At 36.5% G+C, this 20588-nt stretch overlaps 2 protein-coding genes across 10 annotated transcripts in view; one reads left to right on the forward strand and one right to left on the reverse strand.

The window, feature by feature from the left end:
* The window catches only part of dnm1b (dynamin 1b), a 55932-nt gene extending 50800 nt beyond the window's left edge, over nt 1-5132 (reverse strand). For 5 of the 6 annotated variants that reach the window (XR_013796758.1, XR_013796759.1, XR_013796761.1 and 2 more), the window contains exon 1: nt 4782-5125. Coding sequence is in view for 2 of the 6 variants with exons in the window: in XM_079605845.1 (XP_079461971.1) it covers nt 4782-4942 (161 nt within the window). In the remaining 4 variants the exon portion in view is untranslated. Of the gene's footprint in view, nt 1-4781 lie in introns of all 6 variants that reach the window. The other variant, XR_013796760.1, reaches the window with a different exon arrangement.
* Nucleotides 5133-9745: 4613 nt separating this feature from the next.
* Nucleotides 9746-20326, forward strand: ciz1b (cdkn1a interacting zinc finger protein 1b). Of its 4 annotated transcripts, none has more exons than XM_079605891.1 (16): nt 9746-9849; nt 10639-10834; nt 11049-11143; nt 11499-11662; nt 12630-12741; nt 12897-12963; nt 13114-13202; nt 13400-13461; nt 14337-14516; nt 14594-14718; nt 15895-15988; nt 16086-16199; nt 16280-16405; nt 16487-16559; nt 16648-16769; nt 19359-20248. In XM_079605891.1, exons 2-16 carry the CDS (start codon nt 10647-10649, stop codon nt 19860-19862), a joined length of 2115 nt encoding a protein of 704 aa, XP_079462017.1. In that variant the 5' UTR covers nt 9746-9849; nt 10639-10646; the 3' UTR covers nt 19863-20248. The 4 variants fall into 4 exon arrangements, with proteins under 4 accessions (XP_079462017.1, XP_079462016.1, XP_079462019.1 ...); XM_079605890.1 differs by having other exon boundaries at nt 9772-9849; nt 10608-10834; nt 19359-20326; XM_079605893.1 differs by having other exon boundaries at nt 9772-9849; nt 10608-10834; nt 19362-20237.
* The last annotated feature ends 262 nt before the right edge of the window (nt 20327-20588 follow it).

Genomic DNA, 20588 nt, shown 5'->3' on the forward strand with positions numbered 1-20588 from the left:
TATAATACTTCATGTTCTATGTGCTGCAAGCAGGTTGGTCCTCTCCGCACACATTTATCAGGTTTTATACATTAGAAATTGATTCATCCCCAGGTTCTCGAGTCGTTTAGGGTTGATCCAAGTCAGAGTTGGCACTCAACAAAGGTTCCTTGTGGACAAGCTCTTCCGAGGGAGTGGCGGAGTTGGTATTTAAGTTCCCATAGCATAGCGCAACTACGGCTGTCATGATATCAGATTTTTCTGATACACGGTTATCGTGGCGAAAAGAATTGACGATATATCTCGATATCTATAGAAATTCTACATTTTTTAAAAATAAATAATGCAGTCAAATAGAAATGAAAAATAAATGATATTTTATAGTATTATATACAGTGATAAAGGCTGTCGATTGGCATTGCAATATAAATATACATTATCTTTATGAAAATAATCTATTTGTCACAATTTTGTCTAGTTAGTTTCGTTTTCATGGAGTTTTAGTTTGTATTCATCTGTTGCCTGTTTCCTTAGTTAAATTTCCCGCCACTCAAGTTTCCATGGACACTCATTAATTATCACAGCTGTTTGTCATTGTCTCATTATCACTGTGTATTTAAGTTCCTCTCTGTGCTCACTTCTGTTGTCCGGTATTGTTGGTGTATTGCCTCCTGTACAGCGTGTCTTGTTGCTGTTTCTACACTTTTCATCTTCTCTGCCTTTCGGCTCCATCATCGGACTGACAGCGTGTGGACTTTCTGTGCAAGGTCACCCTTGAGCATCGAGAAGAATGAAACATAAATTAAATGTGAGTTTAGCACTCCATAATGCTCACATTATCCTATTTGGGGTAAAAAAAAAAAGATTTTCTAAAGATATTTGAAGTAAATTTAGGATAATCCATGTTTCTATCCAAATGAGCACATTTTTGGATTAAAGCCAGAGGGATGTAAATATAATAAAACACAAAGGCGTCAGCAGTTTAATGTAACATTTCCTGTTTTAGGACTAGCAAAATAATGTCTCTGTACAGTGAGACTGCGTGCTGTGACTGCTAGTGTTTTATGGCAAACAGTATAATATTATCATGCCTGTATTCATTTGAAATATCATGGTTATCGTCGATACGTCTCTGGTTACGTATGTATCTTGGTTCTGTGAGAGGGGAATGTGACGCTGTGTCGCGTTGCCACGGCCCCGTTATGCCTGTGTCTTCTTCAGACAAATTGAATCTGTCAACAGTCAACACACATTTCTGGAATCTATTTCTGGACTCTGTGACACGCTACACTACGCCACAACGTCCATATGGCCATGCTTTTATTCAGCAAAGAATAATTGAATTGATAGAAAGTTACAGTAAAGACATTTATAATGTCTATTTCATAAGAATTGGAATTGATAAGCTGAATCGAAATTGGAAATTTAATCGCTAAAATTCTAACGACACCCAACCCTCTGCCGTCCATTCACTTTTAAGGCAGAAAAATAAGGAAGGAGAAGATAAAGAAGATCTGTATAACACAATAGGGTACAAGTAATTGTGTGCACGGCCTCTTGGTTCCTGACATAATAGCAACTAAATCAAGACCGAGCCACCTCCACATATTTTTAAAGAACTGTCCTTGGTCCTGAAAGCAGAGCTCATCAGGCTAAGCGCCAGACACAAAATAATTATGTGGTTACGAGATAAAGGATGTTAATAAGTAAACCTGTTTAAGAAGCCTGAGGCAGATTTAGGCTTATAGTGAATAAGACGTGCAATAAGACAACAAGAATCCAATTCTCTGACTATCCTTCTAATATTAACATACTCATTTGCGGTCAATAAGTTGTGTTTTTAAAAGGAATTAATACTTTTTATTCAGCAAGGATTCATTACACTGATTAAATGTGACAGTAAAGACTTTGCTACAAATAGTATATATTCATAAAATCTGAAAATGTATCACAAAAATAATGAGCAGCACAACTGTTATAATAATATTTCACAATAAAACTTTTATTAAAAAAATGTCTCAAATGCAGCATTGGTGAAAGATTTAAAACCTCTTACAGGACCCAAACTTTTGAACATTTATTTATTTACATACCAGCAACATTATGCTTAATTACGACAAATAGCTATTTCAGTTTCAGCACAATTTTAATCTTAAACAATCCTATAAAGAAACAGTTAACATACAATTAAAATTGTGTCATAATGTAGGTCTAACTCTGCCAGGTTTCTGTTACCAGTCTGGTTTATTCTTGGTTTTGTGACAGAGCCCTGACACTCCTGTATTGTCTTTTCTTTGTGTGAGCATGCGGTTTGGAGTGTGGTCGAGCTCTGCGCTCTCTTTGTGCCTTGTTTCTTGTTCAGAGTATAGCGTTCGGATCCCGGCACTCATGTCTAGTTTGGATTTGGTTCCACGTTGGGATTCGGACACTCATGCTCCATGTTTTGTCTCGTGTGTTTCTTTGTGCCATTTGCTCTCCTGTCTATTGTCTTAACCCCGCACATCTGATTATTGGTTAACTTTCCCCACCTTTCCTCTGTCTCGCACCCCCCTATCACCTGTGAATGTAAAAAACACCTTGCAATTTTGAGCCGGCCTGCCACGGCATCAGGAAGTATCGCGTGGTCTCGCGATGTAATGAATTGCTTTACGGCAAAAAAATCTGCTAAAATTCTGTCATTATTGCGCTTCCTCACGCTGTTCGAACCCGAAGGAAGACGTTTTAAAGAATGTCCCATCTGCTTTGCTGTCGTTGATCTACTAGCCTCGGTATCTGAGAGTCGCCAACGAGTTTTTAGACAGTGTTGTCCAATATCTATTCCGAAGTTGTAGGGGGAGCTCTATAGAGAAACCTGCGAGCAAAAAGCGAAGAAATTCCCGAAACTGCATAGCCCTGCTTTAAGATGCGTTTTGGTAATTTGGATCCCAAGTGGAGGATGCTAAATATACAGGTGTAAACGGGGTCTAAAACGTTTTGAGCTTGTCCACTTTCAACCACTTCCAGAAGTAGCCGAAAATGCATTAGATCGAATTTGTTTTAAAAAGCCACAAAAAAACACTTTCTCACCTGCTGACGGGATTCACTTTGTCGGCTAAAGACACAAATTTGGTTTGCAGTCAGACCAAAATCGTACCAACCACTCACCATTCCATGGTCTTGAGACCATGAGAGCTGCTGCTGTTCTCCATATATATATATATATATATATATATATATATATATATATATATATATATATAAATTTTGCGAGCTTATTTTGTCCATTAGATCGACAGGAAACATACATTTACCCTCCCCTCAAAGAAATCAGGAAAGAAGTGGTTGAAAGGGGACAAAATAAAAGGGATTAATTAAAACACCAGGTGTAAACGTTTATGTGTCTCCCTCATCTACTTGTGATCTGATTGACCAAAACGCATCTTAATGCCAGGAGTAAAAACAGGGCCTAAGGTACCCTTATGTACAATTATCATTCCAAGTCTCTCCTGTCTTGTTGTCTGTCTTGTTTTCCCCCACGGGGTAGATTTTGTTTGTTTTTGAGACGACTCGACGCCTGTGAAGAGACGACCCAACGCCGGCGATATGTTATGCCCTAAATTTATACATGATTAGCTAACTGTAATTTTGTATGTACATTTCTGAAATGCATTCTGTAAAGCTGCTTTGAAACAATATGTATTGTGAAAAGCGCTATACAAATAAATTTGAATTGAATTGAATTTTTGTTTTATTTTTATTAATAGAAAGCCCAGTGCTCTGCATTTGAGTCCTCGCCTTCTCCACCAAACCCTGACATACTCAGCCTAATGTTGTTCTGTATTACTTTTTTCCATGGAACACAAAAGGCAGAATGACAGCTTCAGTCACCATTCACTTTCATTGTATAAAGAAAAGAAAGAAAGAAAATTAAATCATCACAAGTTTAGAACAACATGGTGGTTTGTAAACGATGTAAGAATTTTCATCAGGATTGTTATTTGGCCCTAGTAATATTGGTTCCAATTTATGCACAAAATGCCATTAGCATTCCTCAAAGATTTTGACAGAGTGAACAGAAAACAAAAAGCAGGGAAGATAGGCCCTGTGGCTCACATATGACCCTCTGACACCTGATACGGTGAACATTAAACCTTGGACTTAGGCCATCACAGCGGCCTCTGAATGCCTTTTTATATCTTGTTTATCTCCAACCAAACCATGAAAATCTAATGGAAACATAATAACATTATCTGAAATATACGTTGGTTACTCTAGCCCATAAATGTAAAATATATTACACAATACTTCACACAAAGATCAATTCTCTTCCTAATATAGCTACATAAGCTCGCTCGCGCATATGATGCCCAAGAATGCTGTTGTTTGGTGAAGATAGGCAGCTCGCTAGTATGATGGCCTCGCGAGGACATACACGTCAGCCATGAGCATCATTCCCTGTCACTCTCCTTCACGAGGCTGCTGCCAAAAGCTGCCAATGTCGAGAGACTGAGTTAAGTTTGCATGTTTTGCATTAAGTTTTACATTGACAAAATAAATGTATTTTACTCAGTTAAGCATCAACGTTTAACAAATTCTCCCGTTTTATAAGCGTAACCTGCCTAAAATAGATGAGCTCCTCACTGTCATTGATAATATCTTTACATTATTATAAATAAACATTGATTTTGGTGCACATGCATTAGGCTATAGCTTAAGTGATAACTGAAAATGCTTGTGTTCCGTTCGAGAGCAATTAATGATACAGGGATAGTGGATGTCACGATGGATGTGATGTGTGTCCATATATGTCATCAGTCACTTACTTCCCAACGAAGTTCTCCAATACCGAGCTTTTCCCAGCACTCTGGCCACCGACCACCGCGATCTGAGGAAGGTCCATGTTGGCATTTTGTCCGATGGAAGAGAAAGCATCCTGCAGTCTGTTTACCAGAGGAATCAAGTCCTCCATTCCCCGATTGCCCATCGTGTAAGATAAATAGGCTCTATTTCACAGTGAATAAAAATGATGTAATTGACCCTGAACTGAGACCTATTTTGCAGGCCTTGCAATATCTAAAAGCTGTCCTTTGCTGCGTTTCCTTTAATTTTCCAGGCACCTTGGCGAATGGACACACGTCCTCTCTACGCGCTGCTCCCTGCCTGTTCTGCTCACCACTCTCTGCGGGAGCGATGCGGTGATGAAGCGCTGCGATACCATCTCCAGCCACTGTGGGCGCGTTGCACACTGAACTTACCGTTCCAATGTTTGGGGTAATTTCATAGGACTTTCTATGAAAAGTATCCCTTTCAATGTGATTATAAGCAATAGCATAAGGTTTGGAATTGTATTTTAAAGGCATTTGCTCTGTTTGGTTAGAAATACAGTGCCCAATAGGCTAACTGAAGCTCTTCATATAGTAGGCTGCCATCTTTAAAAATAAATGGATTTTGTATACATTAAATGGATTTTGTATACATTATTACGAACTTCATTAACCCAAGACACATTTCCAAATCAAGCTAGTCGAAATAATGTGACTCAAATGTTTTCCAAGCTATATTAATAAATTAAGAACTTTGTATCTTTCCTTTCTTTTTTGCCTACCTCCCAAAGCTAAGGAACTTTAAAACTTTTATCTAATCTACCCATCCTTAAAACTTCTTAGAAATAAATTTAATATGGATCACAATAATTGCACTTTCTGTGATTCTGAAATTGAAACAAGAGTACATTTGTTTTTTGACTGTATAATTAGTAGATCCTTTTGGTTTGACATGTATGAGTGGTTTAAAATTACAATAAATTTAATTTCTTAATTTTCAAAAAATTAGATAACTTTCAGTATAATAATGGAAGTGATGTTAATTCCTGTTCAATGTGAATGTTATGTTAATTCCTGTTCAAACAGTGTGGGGTCATAAATAAAAACATTTACATGTAAACTGAAGGTTTAAAGTTGTTTACTTTGAGATACTTTTTGATACAAAACCGCATCCCTATTGTTTTTGATTGAAAGTAAAAACAGACAATTAAATGGCATATAATCCTGCTGTACATAAAACGAGATTGATTTGATATTGTTTCTATGTTGATTCAATGTTAAATAAGTAATTAAGGTTGAACATTTTTTATGTCCATATTGATATTTTTCATTGTTTCAGGGTGCAAACCTGATGAAAAATCAATGTTACTTTTTTAACATTGATTCAATGATCTTTTGGTTAATGCATTAACATTGATTCAATGTTGGGATTAAACGGGTTAACATTGATTCAATTGTTGATTCAATGTTAATTGTCTGCTATCTGGGAAACATTCAATTTATACTTTGGGGAATTTTATATTCATAAATGTAAGTGCCTTAAAACAGTCATTATTTTCTGTTTTTCAGAAAGAATATATAGGCTACCCGTATGTATATATATATATTTTTTTAATGATTTCTTTCTAGTATCAATTGTTTCATTAGTTGTGCTTTGTTCTTTAGGGATTTTATGTGCTTTTGAATTGCCTTATTGTAATTGTGTTTTCATGCATTAATAAAAAAAGTTTGTGATAATTGTTATTGTAAAACAAATCAAACCTGAATGGCACTAAAAATAAAACCGCACCAGTGATAGAGCATTTTAAATTAGCATTTTCAAGCCATATGTGTTCTCGGAGGTGTTTTACAAAAGCGGTTTTGGATTTACAATGTAGCCCAGTCAACTTGCATCAATTTCCAGGTTTCACAGAAGCGGAAGTCGTCATAGCTGGGTAAAATTCTACAGCGGTGAATGAGAGAATACATGAAATATATGTTTTGCTGTCCCATTAGCTGAAATAGCCAAAGAAAAACTCAATAACAGTGTTTTCACAACTTTCAAAAAGATACAGTATAGAGAGAGATTGACAAAGGCAGTCAGAAGAAAGAAAGATGTCAACTTTACCATCACTCCCACAGCCACTTTATTAGAAACACCCTCACAGCAGCGTTGACTTGTTGTTATTTGATGATGGTAATACAATACTAAGTGTTATAAATGGACATTTTTTATTTTATTTCATTTATGCAAGATTTACTATGCTGATGACCATAAAAACGCATTATCACCGGTGAAAAGGGTCAATTACAGAACTTCGATAAAAAAAAAAAAAAAGGATGCAGCTTTTGTAGGCCAACCCTGAAGTAGCATCACCCTGGTTCCCTCAACAAAAACCCAATAAGATTTTTCCATTGGCTTTTAGATTATTGCAGAAAATAAGGTCACGTTTTATTCATCGTTATAATCTTCACAAATGAACACAACTTTTCATTAATTTTGAAGCATGAATACAATCGGCAGAAGTCAAAAGCTAAACGCTTACAGGCAATAAATAAACAGTCGCATGACTTGAGCCTTCACGTGCTTAGAGCTTGAAATTACAAAGTGTAAACTCATAATTTTCTGAGAGCTACGACTTGTAGCCTACCATGTGGACACTGTACCACCTGACCACTGTAGATTTAAGGTGTGTTTGACTTGAAGCTGCACTGTGCAGTCCAATCTGTGCCGCAAGAGCAATTCGCAAGCATACAGAGTTTTTTTCAAGGTTATACGATATGCCGTGAAGGCAGTAATGGGCTAATTGTCACTGTAAACCCAGATTTTGTTTCTAATTAAACTTACGAGTGATCATTACTTATTCTTTTATAGTAAAAACCTGCTATCATTACTAAACAACATTAGTTGTTTGTACTATTTAGCTGAAAGATTAATTGCACTAATCAGGTTTAGCAGAGATAACTTGGTATGTTTAGTTTCATAAGGAAGGGGAGAGGGGGCTAATTCAAAAACCTGCCTGGTCACTTGAAAAGATGCGCGTCTAACGTGCGTCCAAGGGGCTCTACACCTGGTGGGATGAGCACAGGCCTCGGCAGCAGACGGTATTGAGAATTAACAGAGGTTTAGATGTTGATGAATTATTGTTTAATTTGTCACCATGGTGATAAGTGTTGGCTTTAGTTGGGCTCCTGCCCTTGACAAACTAACATCATATATTTTGCTCTGGCTGCTTTACCTGCATGATTAAAAGGCACAATTGTTATTGCAAAAAAGCCAAGAGTAAAGTGACTCAGTGACTATGATTGCATATTGATGTTATCATCAATAAAGATTATAAGTCAGCAGCACCTCGTTTCATCGTAAGTTTAATCTCTTATTGTCTAGGTCTTTCCATATGACTGACATAAAAACCCTGTGATTTTTACAGCAGGAAATCCAACAGAATGGTTATAATTTGAACAATTGTAAAAACATGCATAATTTTTGCGTTTGCATGGTATTTTGTCACACATAGACATCAACAATCAGCATATGAATCTCAACAATGGTGACACTCAAATGAAAAGCTTAATGTTGCAATGCATGCTGGGTACCTAATAGTACACCTATACTCAAAACATTTTTAGTATGTGAACTAATGATTTTCAGTAAAGACTACTGATGTAAACTTGATTTGTCTACTGCACCCACTTAAGATTATATGTTAATACAACTCAACATGTTTAGTTTCAGCTTGTGTAAAAACTAAAGTGGTATAGGGCAACGGGTTTCCACGCGAATTGCGAGTAAAATCAACTAATTCGGGTTAAGAGATTATAAAAACAAAACACTTCGTTCATGTCCTTGTAGAGCTCGTAATTACAGCTTGTAAGATGGAAATTTTCTGAGAGCCCTGTAACGTGCACCACATGACCACTAGAGATTAATTTAGGCATTGATAGTGTTGCCATAGAAACGCATAATGACTTCAGGATGATGGAAGTGCTGGAACTGGAATTTGTTTTTGTGTTTTTATTATTGAACTAAGAATAGAGGGGATACATGATACATGGAAAAAAATCCAAACAGTATAAGAAACTCTAGGAAGAGCAAGGCAATAAAGTAGCCTACGTTTTCAAACAAGATACAGTAAACTGAGATAGACAGTAGTTCACAAAACATCTAAAGAAATAGAAATTAAACATACAATAAATAAATAAGAATAAATAGAAATAATAACATGAAACTTAAAAAGAAAATGTCACCTTTAGGAAATCATGAGGTAATTTTTTTTATCTGGAACTGGAGGTTCTAAAATGCTAACTAATTTTCGGGTTTTGGTCTATAATACGTCATCCTTGCACCACTCTATTGTTATATTTATTATTGGTCTTCAATTTATTATTCAATTTATTATACTTCATTTATTATACTGGCAAAATCAAGTCCTGCCCCACAGTTTTCCTTGTTGGAGAAGCTTTCACTAGGATAGAAAGAAAGATAGAAAAGGGAAAGAAAAGTCTATTCAGTTGCATGCTGACTTAAACATGCTAACAAACATGCATAACATGCAAGGTCCTCAACTACCCCAAGGATGTGAATCTAACTTCTTGACAAATTAGTCAGTTTTAGTCCGTATAACAACTTGGTAAAAAAACGTTTTCAGGATAAGATCCCTCCACTTTATGTATATCCAATGACGTAGGGTAGTACTTAAATAAAATGAAAAGTACTATAGGCTACCTAGCAAAATAAATACTAGTAGCTATAGCCTACTAGTAATTTTAGGGATTAAATGTTAAATGGGTTTGCCTATATGTCTGGGTGTTTACTGTGATAGCAACCTGTGATAGTGTGTAATATCAGTCAGCTTACTTAATTTTCTCTTATGCATTTTATTGCACACAGGTTGTCAGTACACATACACACACATATTTTTTCTTAATTTTTAAACAAATACCAATTTTCTTGACAATTAAATTCTTCTTCCGAGCCGGGTGAGGGCGCACTGGCATTAAATGTCTGCAACCTCCAAACCACAGCACCAAAGGAAGAGTCATCTACCATAATATAAACACTGATGGACTGAGGCTTTCATATCAAAAGGTGGGTTGTTTCGAACATTTCTGTTAGACTGTTTTAATCACAAATCAGTTGTGAAATGTGTGCTGTACATTGCAAGGTTTTACTGAGCTCACGGGCGATTATTAGACCTGTCTCTGCTGTCAGGAGGTGCAGTGCACTCTCTTACATTCATTTTCAAGTGCAACACTTTTGCCATAAAATTTTAAATGAATACGCTTGTATTTTAATTGAACGAAGTATCTATGTTAAATGTTAAATCTATGTAAAAAATAAAAAAACATAGAAGACTCAGAAATATGACAAGGGCACGCTTAACCACTTATACTGTATTATTGCTTATTTATTTAGACCATTGCAAGATCAGCAAGGATAAAAGAATGTCTAACATTAAAAAACAACCAGTGGATGAAAATAATTTCCATCCTGAAGTAACTTAAAATAACTGTTTTTATTTGAATCTATTTTAAAATGTAATTTATTCCTGAATTTGTAGCATCATTACTCTGCTCTTCAGTGTCACATGATCCTTCAGAAATCAAATCATCATATTATGCTGAAAACACTTATTTGTTCATAGTGTGTGTTATATAACTTATTTGGAACATCACTAGCAAACTACCCATGCCTCATCCACATGTCTAAAACAATAGTATACCATGGTAATACTACTGTTTTAGACGTGTGGATGATTTACGGGTAGTTTACTGGTAATGTTCCTATTAAGTAAATTGCCTTGGATAAATATAAATCGAATGGTTTGCATGCTCTGTTTTAAATAGGCACCTGGGATCACTGAATTGTACATCTTAGCTTTAAGAATGCTGAAAATCAAGCAGAAGCAGCAGCTCAAGAAATTCAAGCAGCAGCAGAGGCACATGCAAAAGATGGCTGGGACAACCCCGTTAGATCCTCACGGACAAGGAGCACCAGTTGCTTCACTCCCGTATTCCCCCGATTGTCGTTTTTCTCAGCAGTCTCAACAGAGGCATGTGCATTCTGGAAGACGGTAAGGGCTCATATTTGGTGGAAAATGTAACTACATGATACAAGCAGACAATTATTATCAGATTGCCTTTTGCAACTGCCATCTCTTTAAAAGCTTTAAATGATTGCCTGAATTTGTGCTTTTTAATGAATGTGCATCAACTGTAAAACAAATAATCAAATACAAATAATTGCCTTGTCATGTGATTGTCTTTCTCCAAATACCTGCGTAACAGACCCCCAGCACCAAATGCTTCTCCCCTTCTTGCTTCAATCAGACCATGCCATAATCCCATGCTGCAACAGTGTGGGCTCATGCACACAATGCCAGGTAAAAGATCCACCTCATCCTGTGTGCTGCTGTTATACTATGAACCGGTTTCACAAACAGGGCTTAGATTAAGCCAGGATTAGGCCTTAGATCAATTAGGGCATTTAAGTAGCTTTTATAAATGTGCCTTAGAAAAAACATTACTTTAGTGCATTTTGAGATAAAACAAACAAGTTGCTTTCAGTTAAAAAAGCTCAAACATTTTAGTCTGGGACTAGGCTTAAGACTGGTCTGTGAAACCAGGGGAATATGTGTTAGATTTGACTGTTTTATAACAATATCCATTTGTTAGTTAACAACTGTGTTTAACCTCATATAATATCTCATGTCTTTTCCCTCTTTTGACTGATTATAGATGTGTCATTTAGTCACACCAAGTTGGTGTCAAGAGCATTTCTAGAAGGAGGGATCAGGAAGTCTATTCTTGGGCCTCCTCCTATAGGCGTTCCAGTAAGAGACCTCTGCATGAACTTTGCGGCTGATCGTTGTCCCCACCCATGTGGATCACACACCAGTAAGGTAAATGTCTTTCCTCATTAACTTAGATTTACACGAATAGGGACATATTAACATCTTTAAAGGGTTAGTTCAACCAAAAATGAAAATTCTGTCATCATTTACTCATCCTCATGTCATTCCAAATGTGTATGACGTTTATTTCTTCCTGATGATCACAAAAGAAGATATTTTAAAAAATGTTGAAAAAAAAAAAAAAAAAAAAAATGTTTCACAGAAGAAAGTCATACAGTTTTAGACTAATAATGTAAGTAAATGATGATTTAGGGGTGAACTATCACTTTAAGACCTATTCACACCAAGGTTCAGAATTTGTTGAATTGAAACAGTGTAATCCTATGGCCTTATTCACACTGGGGGTGAAAATGGGTCCAACAACTTTTTTTTCTACTTTTTTCTATAAAATAATTGCTTTCAGGTCATGTGTCCTGCATGTACATACCGTATGTGAGCATATAAATCACTGACACTTTTCAGGCACAGGAAACAAACAGGGCAAAATGGGAATTATTTTCATATATTTATTTATATTTATTGCATCATTTTACAACAAAAAAAGCATCTGTATTGTTGTCATTTTATATATTTAATATACATGCCACTATATATTTAATATACATGCCACTCTTTTTGTATCCATCTATATCACTGTATCACTGTGAATAAAATTTGTATTATCATGTCATGGCTTATATTTTGTATAAAATTGAGTGAAATAGTTGTCAAATGGCATAAGTTAAATTTTCAGATGGGTTTTCATTGAAGAAGATGAAATCTTTGGGATTAAATTGTATCTTGTAGGCCTATTCATGACCTTTTGTCGTAAATGGCTTTTACATTATGTTCTTGGTGTGAACTGGCCTTTAATGTATATTGAATTATAAAGCATCCTCTATGTTTTGATTATTTACTTGGGTCGACTGTTATGAAGGAGCATTGAGCGTGTTTCACATTTATTTTGTTATTTAAGGAGCCTACAGTGCAGAGCCTAGACAGAAAGAAGGAAAATGTGCTTAACATAGCTGGGGAAAGTCATGGACAGACGAGAAAAATGAACACTGATTCAGACATCGGAAAAGTGGGTGAGTACATCAATGCTTGAGGAGACCCCTCTACTTACAGTAGACTATTAACCAGTTGTGCATTTATTATAAAATGTGTTGTCAAATTCTGTTAAGATCCACAATACATAAATTGTATGTTCCTTCTCATGCCCTAAATAAACCCAATGGTACAGTTGGACAAATTCATTCTGCTGTCCCAGAACAAGCAGAGCCCCGTTTGAAAAAGCACAGAGGTCAGAGGTAATCTTGATTTTACTGTTATTGTTAAAAGTGGTTTGGTTTGGCATCTTGATGTCAAGGTAATATCACTGCAGATGGACTCATATGAATGAGGCTGTTTTTGTGTTTCATGTGACATACTCACAAAACTGCACTGCCTATTTTGAACAGACCAGTTGCACTGGGGGAAGAGTCTGGACAAGGAGATAGGATACAGGAGACACCAAGATCAAACTCTGCAAGTGTTCCAGACCATGAAGGTGTTTAGTGACTGTGTGTGCGGCTTGCTGTATTTGTCTCTTTAGCCTCAGGCAAACTACAAATGCCACTCTTCGTTTACTTTTCAGTTATACTGTTATCAAACTCGTCATCTGCAACTTTAACATATTATATACCGGTACTACTGAGTCGTGTTTAAATGTTGAACATACTTTTATTTCCCCTCTAAATGATGCAGAGGATGATAACGGATCTGCACAACTTGAAGAAGACAGTGTTGATCAGAACAGAGCAGCAGAGGTGCAGTATCACAGCATCAGTAATATATTTCCATCTTTACCTCTGGACATTCCCAATAACATCTCAATTAATGCAACTGAATACAAAATGCCCTGAATTTACTTTTTTTACAATAATAATTGTAACGCTTTCAGATGAACATCAGTTTGTATAAACAAAAGACGCATGTATAGTAATGCATGTCCAATTGTGCAGCACAAGAGACATTATACACTACCATTCAAAAAAAAAATTTTTTTAAAAGAAATCTCTTATGCTCACCAAGGCTGAATTTATTTGATCAAAAATACAGTAACATTGAGAAATATAAAAATAAAGTTCCAAAGAATTGTAATATAATTTTAATTAACTATGTTATAAAATGTAATTATTCCTTTGATGGCAAAGCTGAATTTCCAGCATCATTACGCCAGTCTTCAGTGTCACATGATCCTTCAGAAATTAATTCTGATGTGCTGATTTGGTGCTTACTATGAAAACTGACTGGAAAGTTCAAAATAATTTTATTTATTTAAAATAGGTTTTATCAATTTAATGTATCCTTGCTGAATAAAACTATTTTTTGAATGATAGTGTATGTGTTAGCATAAGACTAAAATTATAGTCACTTATCAGCTGTATCTGTGCAAAGCTGTATGCAGTCTTTCAGTTTCTCTCATGACCTTGTAAACCTGGTAATCCAGGATATCAGAAAGGGACACAATGTAACGATCTGTAAATCATGAAGCTCCACCCATAGGAGTTATATCATAACACGAAATGAATCTGCCTTGAAAAGAACTCCACCTCAAGAGAACAATTCTGACACTTAATCAACAAGAGCTTATGTTGTATTGAACCTGGAATACTCGTTTAATAAGCGCTGTGTCGTTCAGGTGCAGGGTGTCGGTACGTCTCTGAAGGTGACTATCCAGCGTAGCAGTGAGAGTCGAGCCTTCAGCACTTCACCTGAGGAGATGGCAGCAGTTGCCGGCCATGATGGCGAGAAGGAGAGAAGCAAACACACAGTCAAATTTACCTGCTACATTTGCAACATCACCTGTCCTGACCAGCAAGTAAGACTTGACTGTACGTAAACGAGGAGAGGAGTCAGTTGATCATGGTGTTTAGTGAAGTTGTTTGACCTCTGCAGGGCTTCCAGACTCACATGATCAGTTTAGATCATCAGCAACGTATGATGGAGATCCAGCATGCCAGTAACACTTGTCTGGCCACACTGTTACCCCAAACCCAGGAGTCCCTGCTGGGAACAAACAGGTAAGCAATGCTCTCCATACTTTAAAAGTGTAGGGTGTATTTTTAAATATGTTGACTTACTCATTAGAGTAAATGAAAACTGTTACTCTGTGGTAACGTCAGAACTATTGTCGAGTCAATGACTGTCTGAGAGAGCCGAGAGAAAAAAAGAACATGCCAAGTTAATAGAATTGTAAACATTTTGAAAAGATTATACTATTTTATACTAAATATTCGATCAAAAAGATAAAAAAAAAAATGTTTTTTTTTTTTGTTGCAATATTCTTTGTCACCATTGATTGGTTTAGTGCATCCTGAATAAAAGTTAATTCCTTTGAAAAAAAAGCTGACCTTTATTTAATTTTTATGTGAAATATCAAGTAAGGCTTAAATAAGTGAAATATCAAGTAAGGCTTAAATAAGTGAAATATCAAGTAAGGTTTAAAGGGGCTATGTGGAGTTTTCAGCGGCATCTAGCGGTGATGTTTCTGATTGCAACCAATACGTTTACAAGCAAGTGCTCGTGCGTGTGTTTTTTTGTTTTTTTATTATTATGTGGAGTTTGTGTTGGAGTCTGTGTTGTGCTGGTCGTTTCTTAGTATTAGCAGACTCCATGTCATAAAGTTGCAGTGTCGCTCGCTGTTGAGTGCAAAGTCAGACGAGGCGAGAGGCTCGGGAGCACTGTAGCGAACCGCTAGTCAAAAGGAACAAATATTTAATTCATAATCATATTAAATAACACAAAAAATTAATCTATACAATTTCATTATAATCATTAGAATTAGTTCAAACGGAAACTAAAAATGGTAACAAAAAGAGGTGTGGTTTTGGGTGACAGGGGGCGAAAAGAAAAGAGAAGTAGAGAAGCGGAAGGGAGAGTCTGGTCGGGAAGTTGAATCCGCGTCTGGAAAAGTCTGAGGGAAAACGAGCAGGTCTCAGTCACGTCACTGGATTTCGCGGCAAATCCAACCCGGAGCCTTCACATAGAAATAGGAATACTTGCTTTCAGAGGTAATAGCAAAACCCGCCAAGTGGATAATTTTATTGTGAGATTACAACCCCTTCACACACGCGCAATAAAAAATGGATTCATTTTAGTAGAAAAACTCCACATAGCACCTTTAATTGCAGGTATTGTTTAAGGAAAATAGGAGAATAACACATTTCAGAAGATGATTGTTTTTTGTTCTGTGACAGAGAGAGGAGGATGGGTCATCAGCGCTGGTGTCCTACCTGTCAGTGTCGTTTTTCTGGTGACCTCATTGAGCACAGACGAACAAAGAAACACAAGGTGACCAAAACAAATCTCACCATAATCACTGCAAATAATATCCACATAGAGTTTAAACCACTGACTGTATGAAAATGCTGTCTTGTCTCCTCATTAGATGTCAAAAGTGTCTTCGAGACCTTTCTGTACCCTGTGTGAGCGCCACTTTAGGACTCCTCGCAAGTTTGTTGAGCATATGAAGTCTCCTGAGCACAAACAGAGGGTTGAGGAGGTTTGTGTGTGTATTTGTGTAGATATTTGAATGTAAAATGCTTTGAGTGACATCAATAAGACTTTTCTCATTTGTTACAGTTAAGAAACGAGGGCGGCCCAGAGGTTATGGAGGAGCTCATAACTGTGGATGCTATTGGCTGCTTTGAAGGGGAAGACGATTATGAGGAGGATAGCAATGAAGAAGAGGTTGCAGTGTTTGAGAGGGTTTGTTGCATGACTTCATGTGCTCTTCTTAATTAGTTTCTTTTGGTACTCTTGAGTGTTTACTTGGATTTTTTTTTAAAGCATCCTGCTCATAGGGAGATTGCTCTTAAAGAGACGACTGATAATGAGACATATGATCCAGACACGCAATATGGTGAGTCCTCCACTTCAACCACATCTCTAGATTGTCTAAGAAGAGTTTCTGAGTAACTTAACAGTTCTGACTGCTTTCTGACCCTCAGGCACTAGTTTTGTGGTGCCCGTCGCTGGTTTCCTCTGTAAGCTCTGTCATAAATTCTACCACTTTGAGTCCTCTGCACGGGAAACTCACTGCAGGTCTCTTATGCACTTCCAGAACTTGCAGGTAAGGAAAATTTTTATGGAATCAGGGGTTTTATGTGCGTGGCATTTAAAGGTAGGGTAGGTCAGAATTGTCTAAAAAAACTTTAATTCAAATTTGTTTCAACTGTCTTTCTATACCAATACATAATTAAAATGCAAGTACTCTGAAATAGAGAGTATAAAAAACTGAGTGACTCTAGTGTATTTAATCTTCAATAAACACAGCTCATTAATTCCATTCACTCCCACCTAAAAACGGGTGCGCGGCTGCGCGCACGTGGGCAGAGCCAGTAATAGCGGCGGTAGTCATGGCGACGGAGAGTGACAGTCGCGCAAGCCAATCACTTGTTTCGTCTCGGTAGGAATTAATGAGCTGTTTTTTTTTTTAAGATTAAATACACTATAGTCACTCAATTTTTATACTCTCTTTTTCAAAGTACTTACATTTTAATTATGTATTGGTATATAAAGACAGTTTAAGCCAATTTGAAAAAAAGTTCTTTAGACAATTCTTACCTACCCAACCTTTAAGAGGTGGTGTTACGTCCCGAGATGATTTAATTTTGTCTAAGGACATTAAGGGAGTAACATTTATTTTGTCACTGAATATCTTTAGGAAGTACAATGCAAACAGTGGTAATGATAATAAAGCAGGTCAGAGTATGAACATTGATTTATTCATATTCCCAGCCCATAAACACAATGGGAAAATAAACTTTGAATGATTCCAAATATAAGTAGTTAAACAAAGATAAAGAAAAATACAATGAAATTCATCAAATAAAATGAAGAGCACGAGTGTTGCCCAAATCAAAGAACTAAATAAAACAAAACACCTCTAACTATAACCATGAAATATAACCTAGCTAAAACAAAGAAAAAACAAAAAGAAACATATACCTCCGCTAACTAAAAAACTAAAATGACAAATCAAGGAAACACTTCCTAAACTAGTGAACTAATACATAACAAACGCTACGTGTGGCACGATGTAAGTCACGTGACATTCTAGCTTGCTCTTCATAAATGAGCACGAGGACACACGGTCAAAACCGATCAATAAACTAAACACAAGTTAGAAAACTAAATAAAGAAACAAATTGACAGCAAATGAGGGACACAGGTCTAACATGGGCTACATAATAAACCTCTACGAGGTGCGCGCGCACATACATCCAAAGCCCCCCGCTTGAAGACAGCTGGCGTCGCCTTTTATAGCCAGCTTCCGGCGGAGCGTCATGGAGACGAACGAATCCTAGTGGACTAACAGGATCTGAAGCCAATCACCAATCTGATAACAAGACACAGATCATAAATACACAAACATAATCGTAACAGGTGGGCAAATCTGAAATCAATGATACTGCATTCATTCATTAACAATTTCAGTCGTGTCAGACTCTTGGTGATTCTATGGGCCATCTCTTGCCTGTTCATGAATGTTCTTGCCGATGATTTTTCCAGGGTAGGTCGCTAGGTCTTTCCCCAAGCATCCCCATTGCATGGCTTGGGACTCGCACACACATACTCAATTTGGCGTCTCCCATTAACCTATAGGGTGAATTCGGGATGATGGCAAAAAGTGTCCCAACCACCCTGTTTTTGAGTTGTGGGGGAAACCCAGAGGAAACCCAATTCAGACAGATGGAGAACATGCAAACTCCACACAGAAAGACCTCCTGGCTCAGCCGGGACTCAAACTGGGAACATGCTTGATGTGAGGCAACAGTGCAACCCACTGAGCCACTGTGCTGCCCGTACTACAATATGGCATTGTCTAAAAGTGACACATTAAAAAAAAATTTACACACAGTCACACCTCAAACGATCATTCTGAAGATGCTGTAGTTTGTTTTAATGCTTGCACTACAGTTGAAAGGTTTGGCTTACACAAAAATACAGTAAAAAAAAAAATTCATTATTGTGAAAAGTTTTTACAATTTAAAATAACTGTTTTCTGTTTTAATACATTTAAAAATGTAACATTCCTTTGATGGAAAATCTGAATTTTAGCAGCCATTACTCCAGTCTTCAGTTTCAGCATTCAATATGCTATATCTAATATGCTCAATAAACGTTTAGTTTAAAACAGTTGTGGTGCTTAATATTTTTGTGTTAACCATTGTTAATTTTTCAGGGCATTAAAACAGCATTTATTTGAAATAGAAATATTTTGGAACATTATAAATCTCTTTACTGTCACTTTTGTTCAATGTAATGCATCCTTGTATTAAGGATTTTAAACTTTTTAAATTTGAGTGTGAGGTACAAATATCTACTTAAGTACTACAACTAGGCTAATTTCGCTGGTACTTGTGACTAAGTGACAATAAAGGCTACTACTACTATACACGTGAATTTGTGCATGATGAATCAGAACCAGACCATAGTTTATTTCTAAATTGAATACCGCTTTCTAAAAACCTTTAGGATGTTCCTAACAAGAGAAGGGCGAATTAGCCATTCTGCATTGTACATTCACTACTGACTAACATGTCTGTGTAAATAATGTAAGGAGAAACTTCTTTTGTTAAAAAAAAAAAAGAAAAGTTTATAAACTGTTAATAGAGCTAATGCAATGCAAAATGCTTATTGTACATTTTATTTTCAGAAGCATAACACCCCGAAGATGCAGAAGAACTGTGAGAGTGAAGCCTCTTGTAGTAGCCCAGCGGCGGACCCTCGAGGCCTGGAGCTCATTGCTTCCTGCGCCAATACAACCATGATTTCTGACAGCAGCCAAGCAGATCTCAATAGATCACACATCAGTTCCTCAAGGGACCACTTACACCCGAGGAAGCTTAAACCATCTAAAAGAGCGCACAAATCCAAGACTTCACGCTCAAAAACCTCTGTAGCTCCAAAGAAACCGTGCGTGGTCATGAAGCACTTAATATGTACTCCACATTGGGGCTCGAGGTCAAGCCAAGAGTCACGCTGCCAAGAAAGCAATAGGCTTGACTCGAGTGTTCAACTACGGCAAACTGAGTCCGGTGAAAAAGAAAAGACATCCTTTGACCATGTGCATTACTCAGAAGAGCAAGAAAATGTGAACGCAACACCCACATTCAGATTGTGTCATGTATCACAGTTGAACTCAGAGGAGAATGTTTGACCAATTGAGGTGAGACGGTCAGCGAAGACCAAACAAAAAATACCTTTCATGCTCATAAGAGTCCAAGTGTTTCTGTGAAAACTGTGAAGTAAAGGGAAAATAAATAAATCTGTTGTAATTATTGTAAAATAAATGTTTATTTAAATTCAGAACTATTGTAATTCTTATTTGCTTTTATTACATTTTGTTTTATATATAATTATCAATAATGTTATAATTGTTGAACAGCACTGTTTACTACATTTATTAACTGAGGTTCATTTTGTTAATTGAATTGTAATTAATTGTTCATTCTTATTTATAATACATTGGTAATTGTACTAAAATGTAAAAAGATAATAATAATAATTATTACCCAAAATAAATAAATGCTGTAAAAGTATGGATAATTGTTAGTTCATGTTAGCTATTGTATTAACTAATGTCAATGTCTAAAATCTTGTTGTAACACGCTGCCATATATTTATGTCTACCGGTATATGAATTTGAATCAGAGGAAGGTCACAGACAGTTTGTGAAGGTTAAAGAGTGTTTATCGCAAAAGTTTTTTTTAAAGCACCTTGCCCACCTCCACTTTGGTGGAGAAAAGGAAGCAAAACTGAAATGTCCAGAATTGCATATAAAGTAGAACAGATTTCTTGTTTAAAAAATAATAATAATCCCACAGATATTGTGTTCATTGGTAAGTAAATAAATTTGACAATAATTTGTTAAAAATCATCATAA

Source organism: Phoxinus phoxinus (assembly GCF_949152265.1).
Source record: "Phoxinus phoxinus genome assembly, chromosome: 3".
NCBI lineage: Eukaryota > Metazoa > Chordata > Actinopteri > Cypriniformes > Leuciscidae > Phoxinus > Phoxinus phoxinus.

Coding starts and splice junctions, on each gene's coding strand:
- ciz1b (XM_079605891.1), top strand. CDS start 10,647: ATGCTGAAAATCAAGCAGAAGCAGCAGCTCAAGAAATTCAAGCAGCAG. Junction 11,144..11,498: donor GCTCATGCACACAATGCCAG/GTAAAAGATCCA, acceptor GACTGATTATAG/ATGTGTCATTTAGTCACACC. Junction 16,770..19,358: donor TGCACTTCCAGAACTTGCAG/GTAAGGAAAATT, acceptor TTTTATTTTCAG/AAGCATAACACCCCGAAGAT.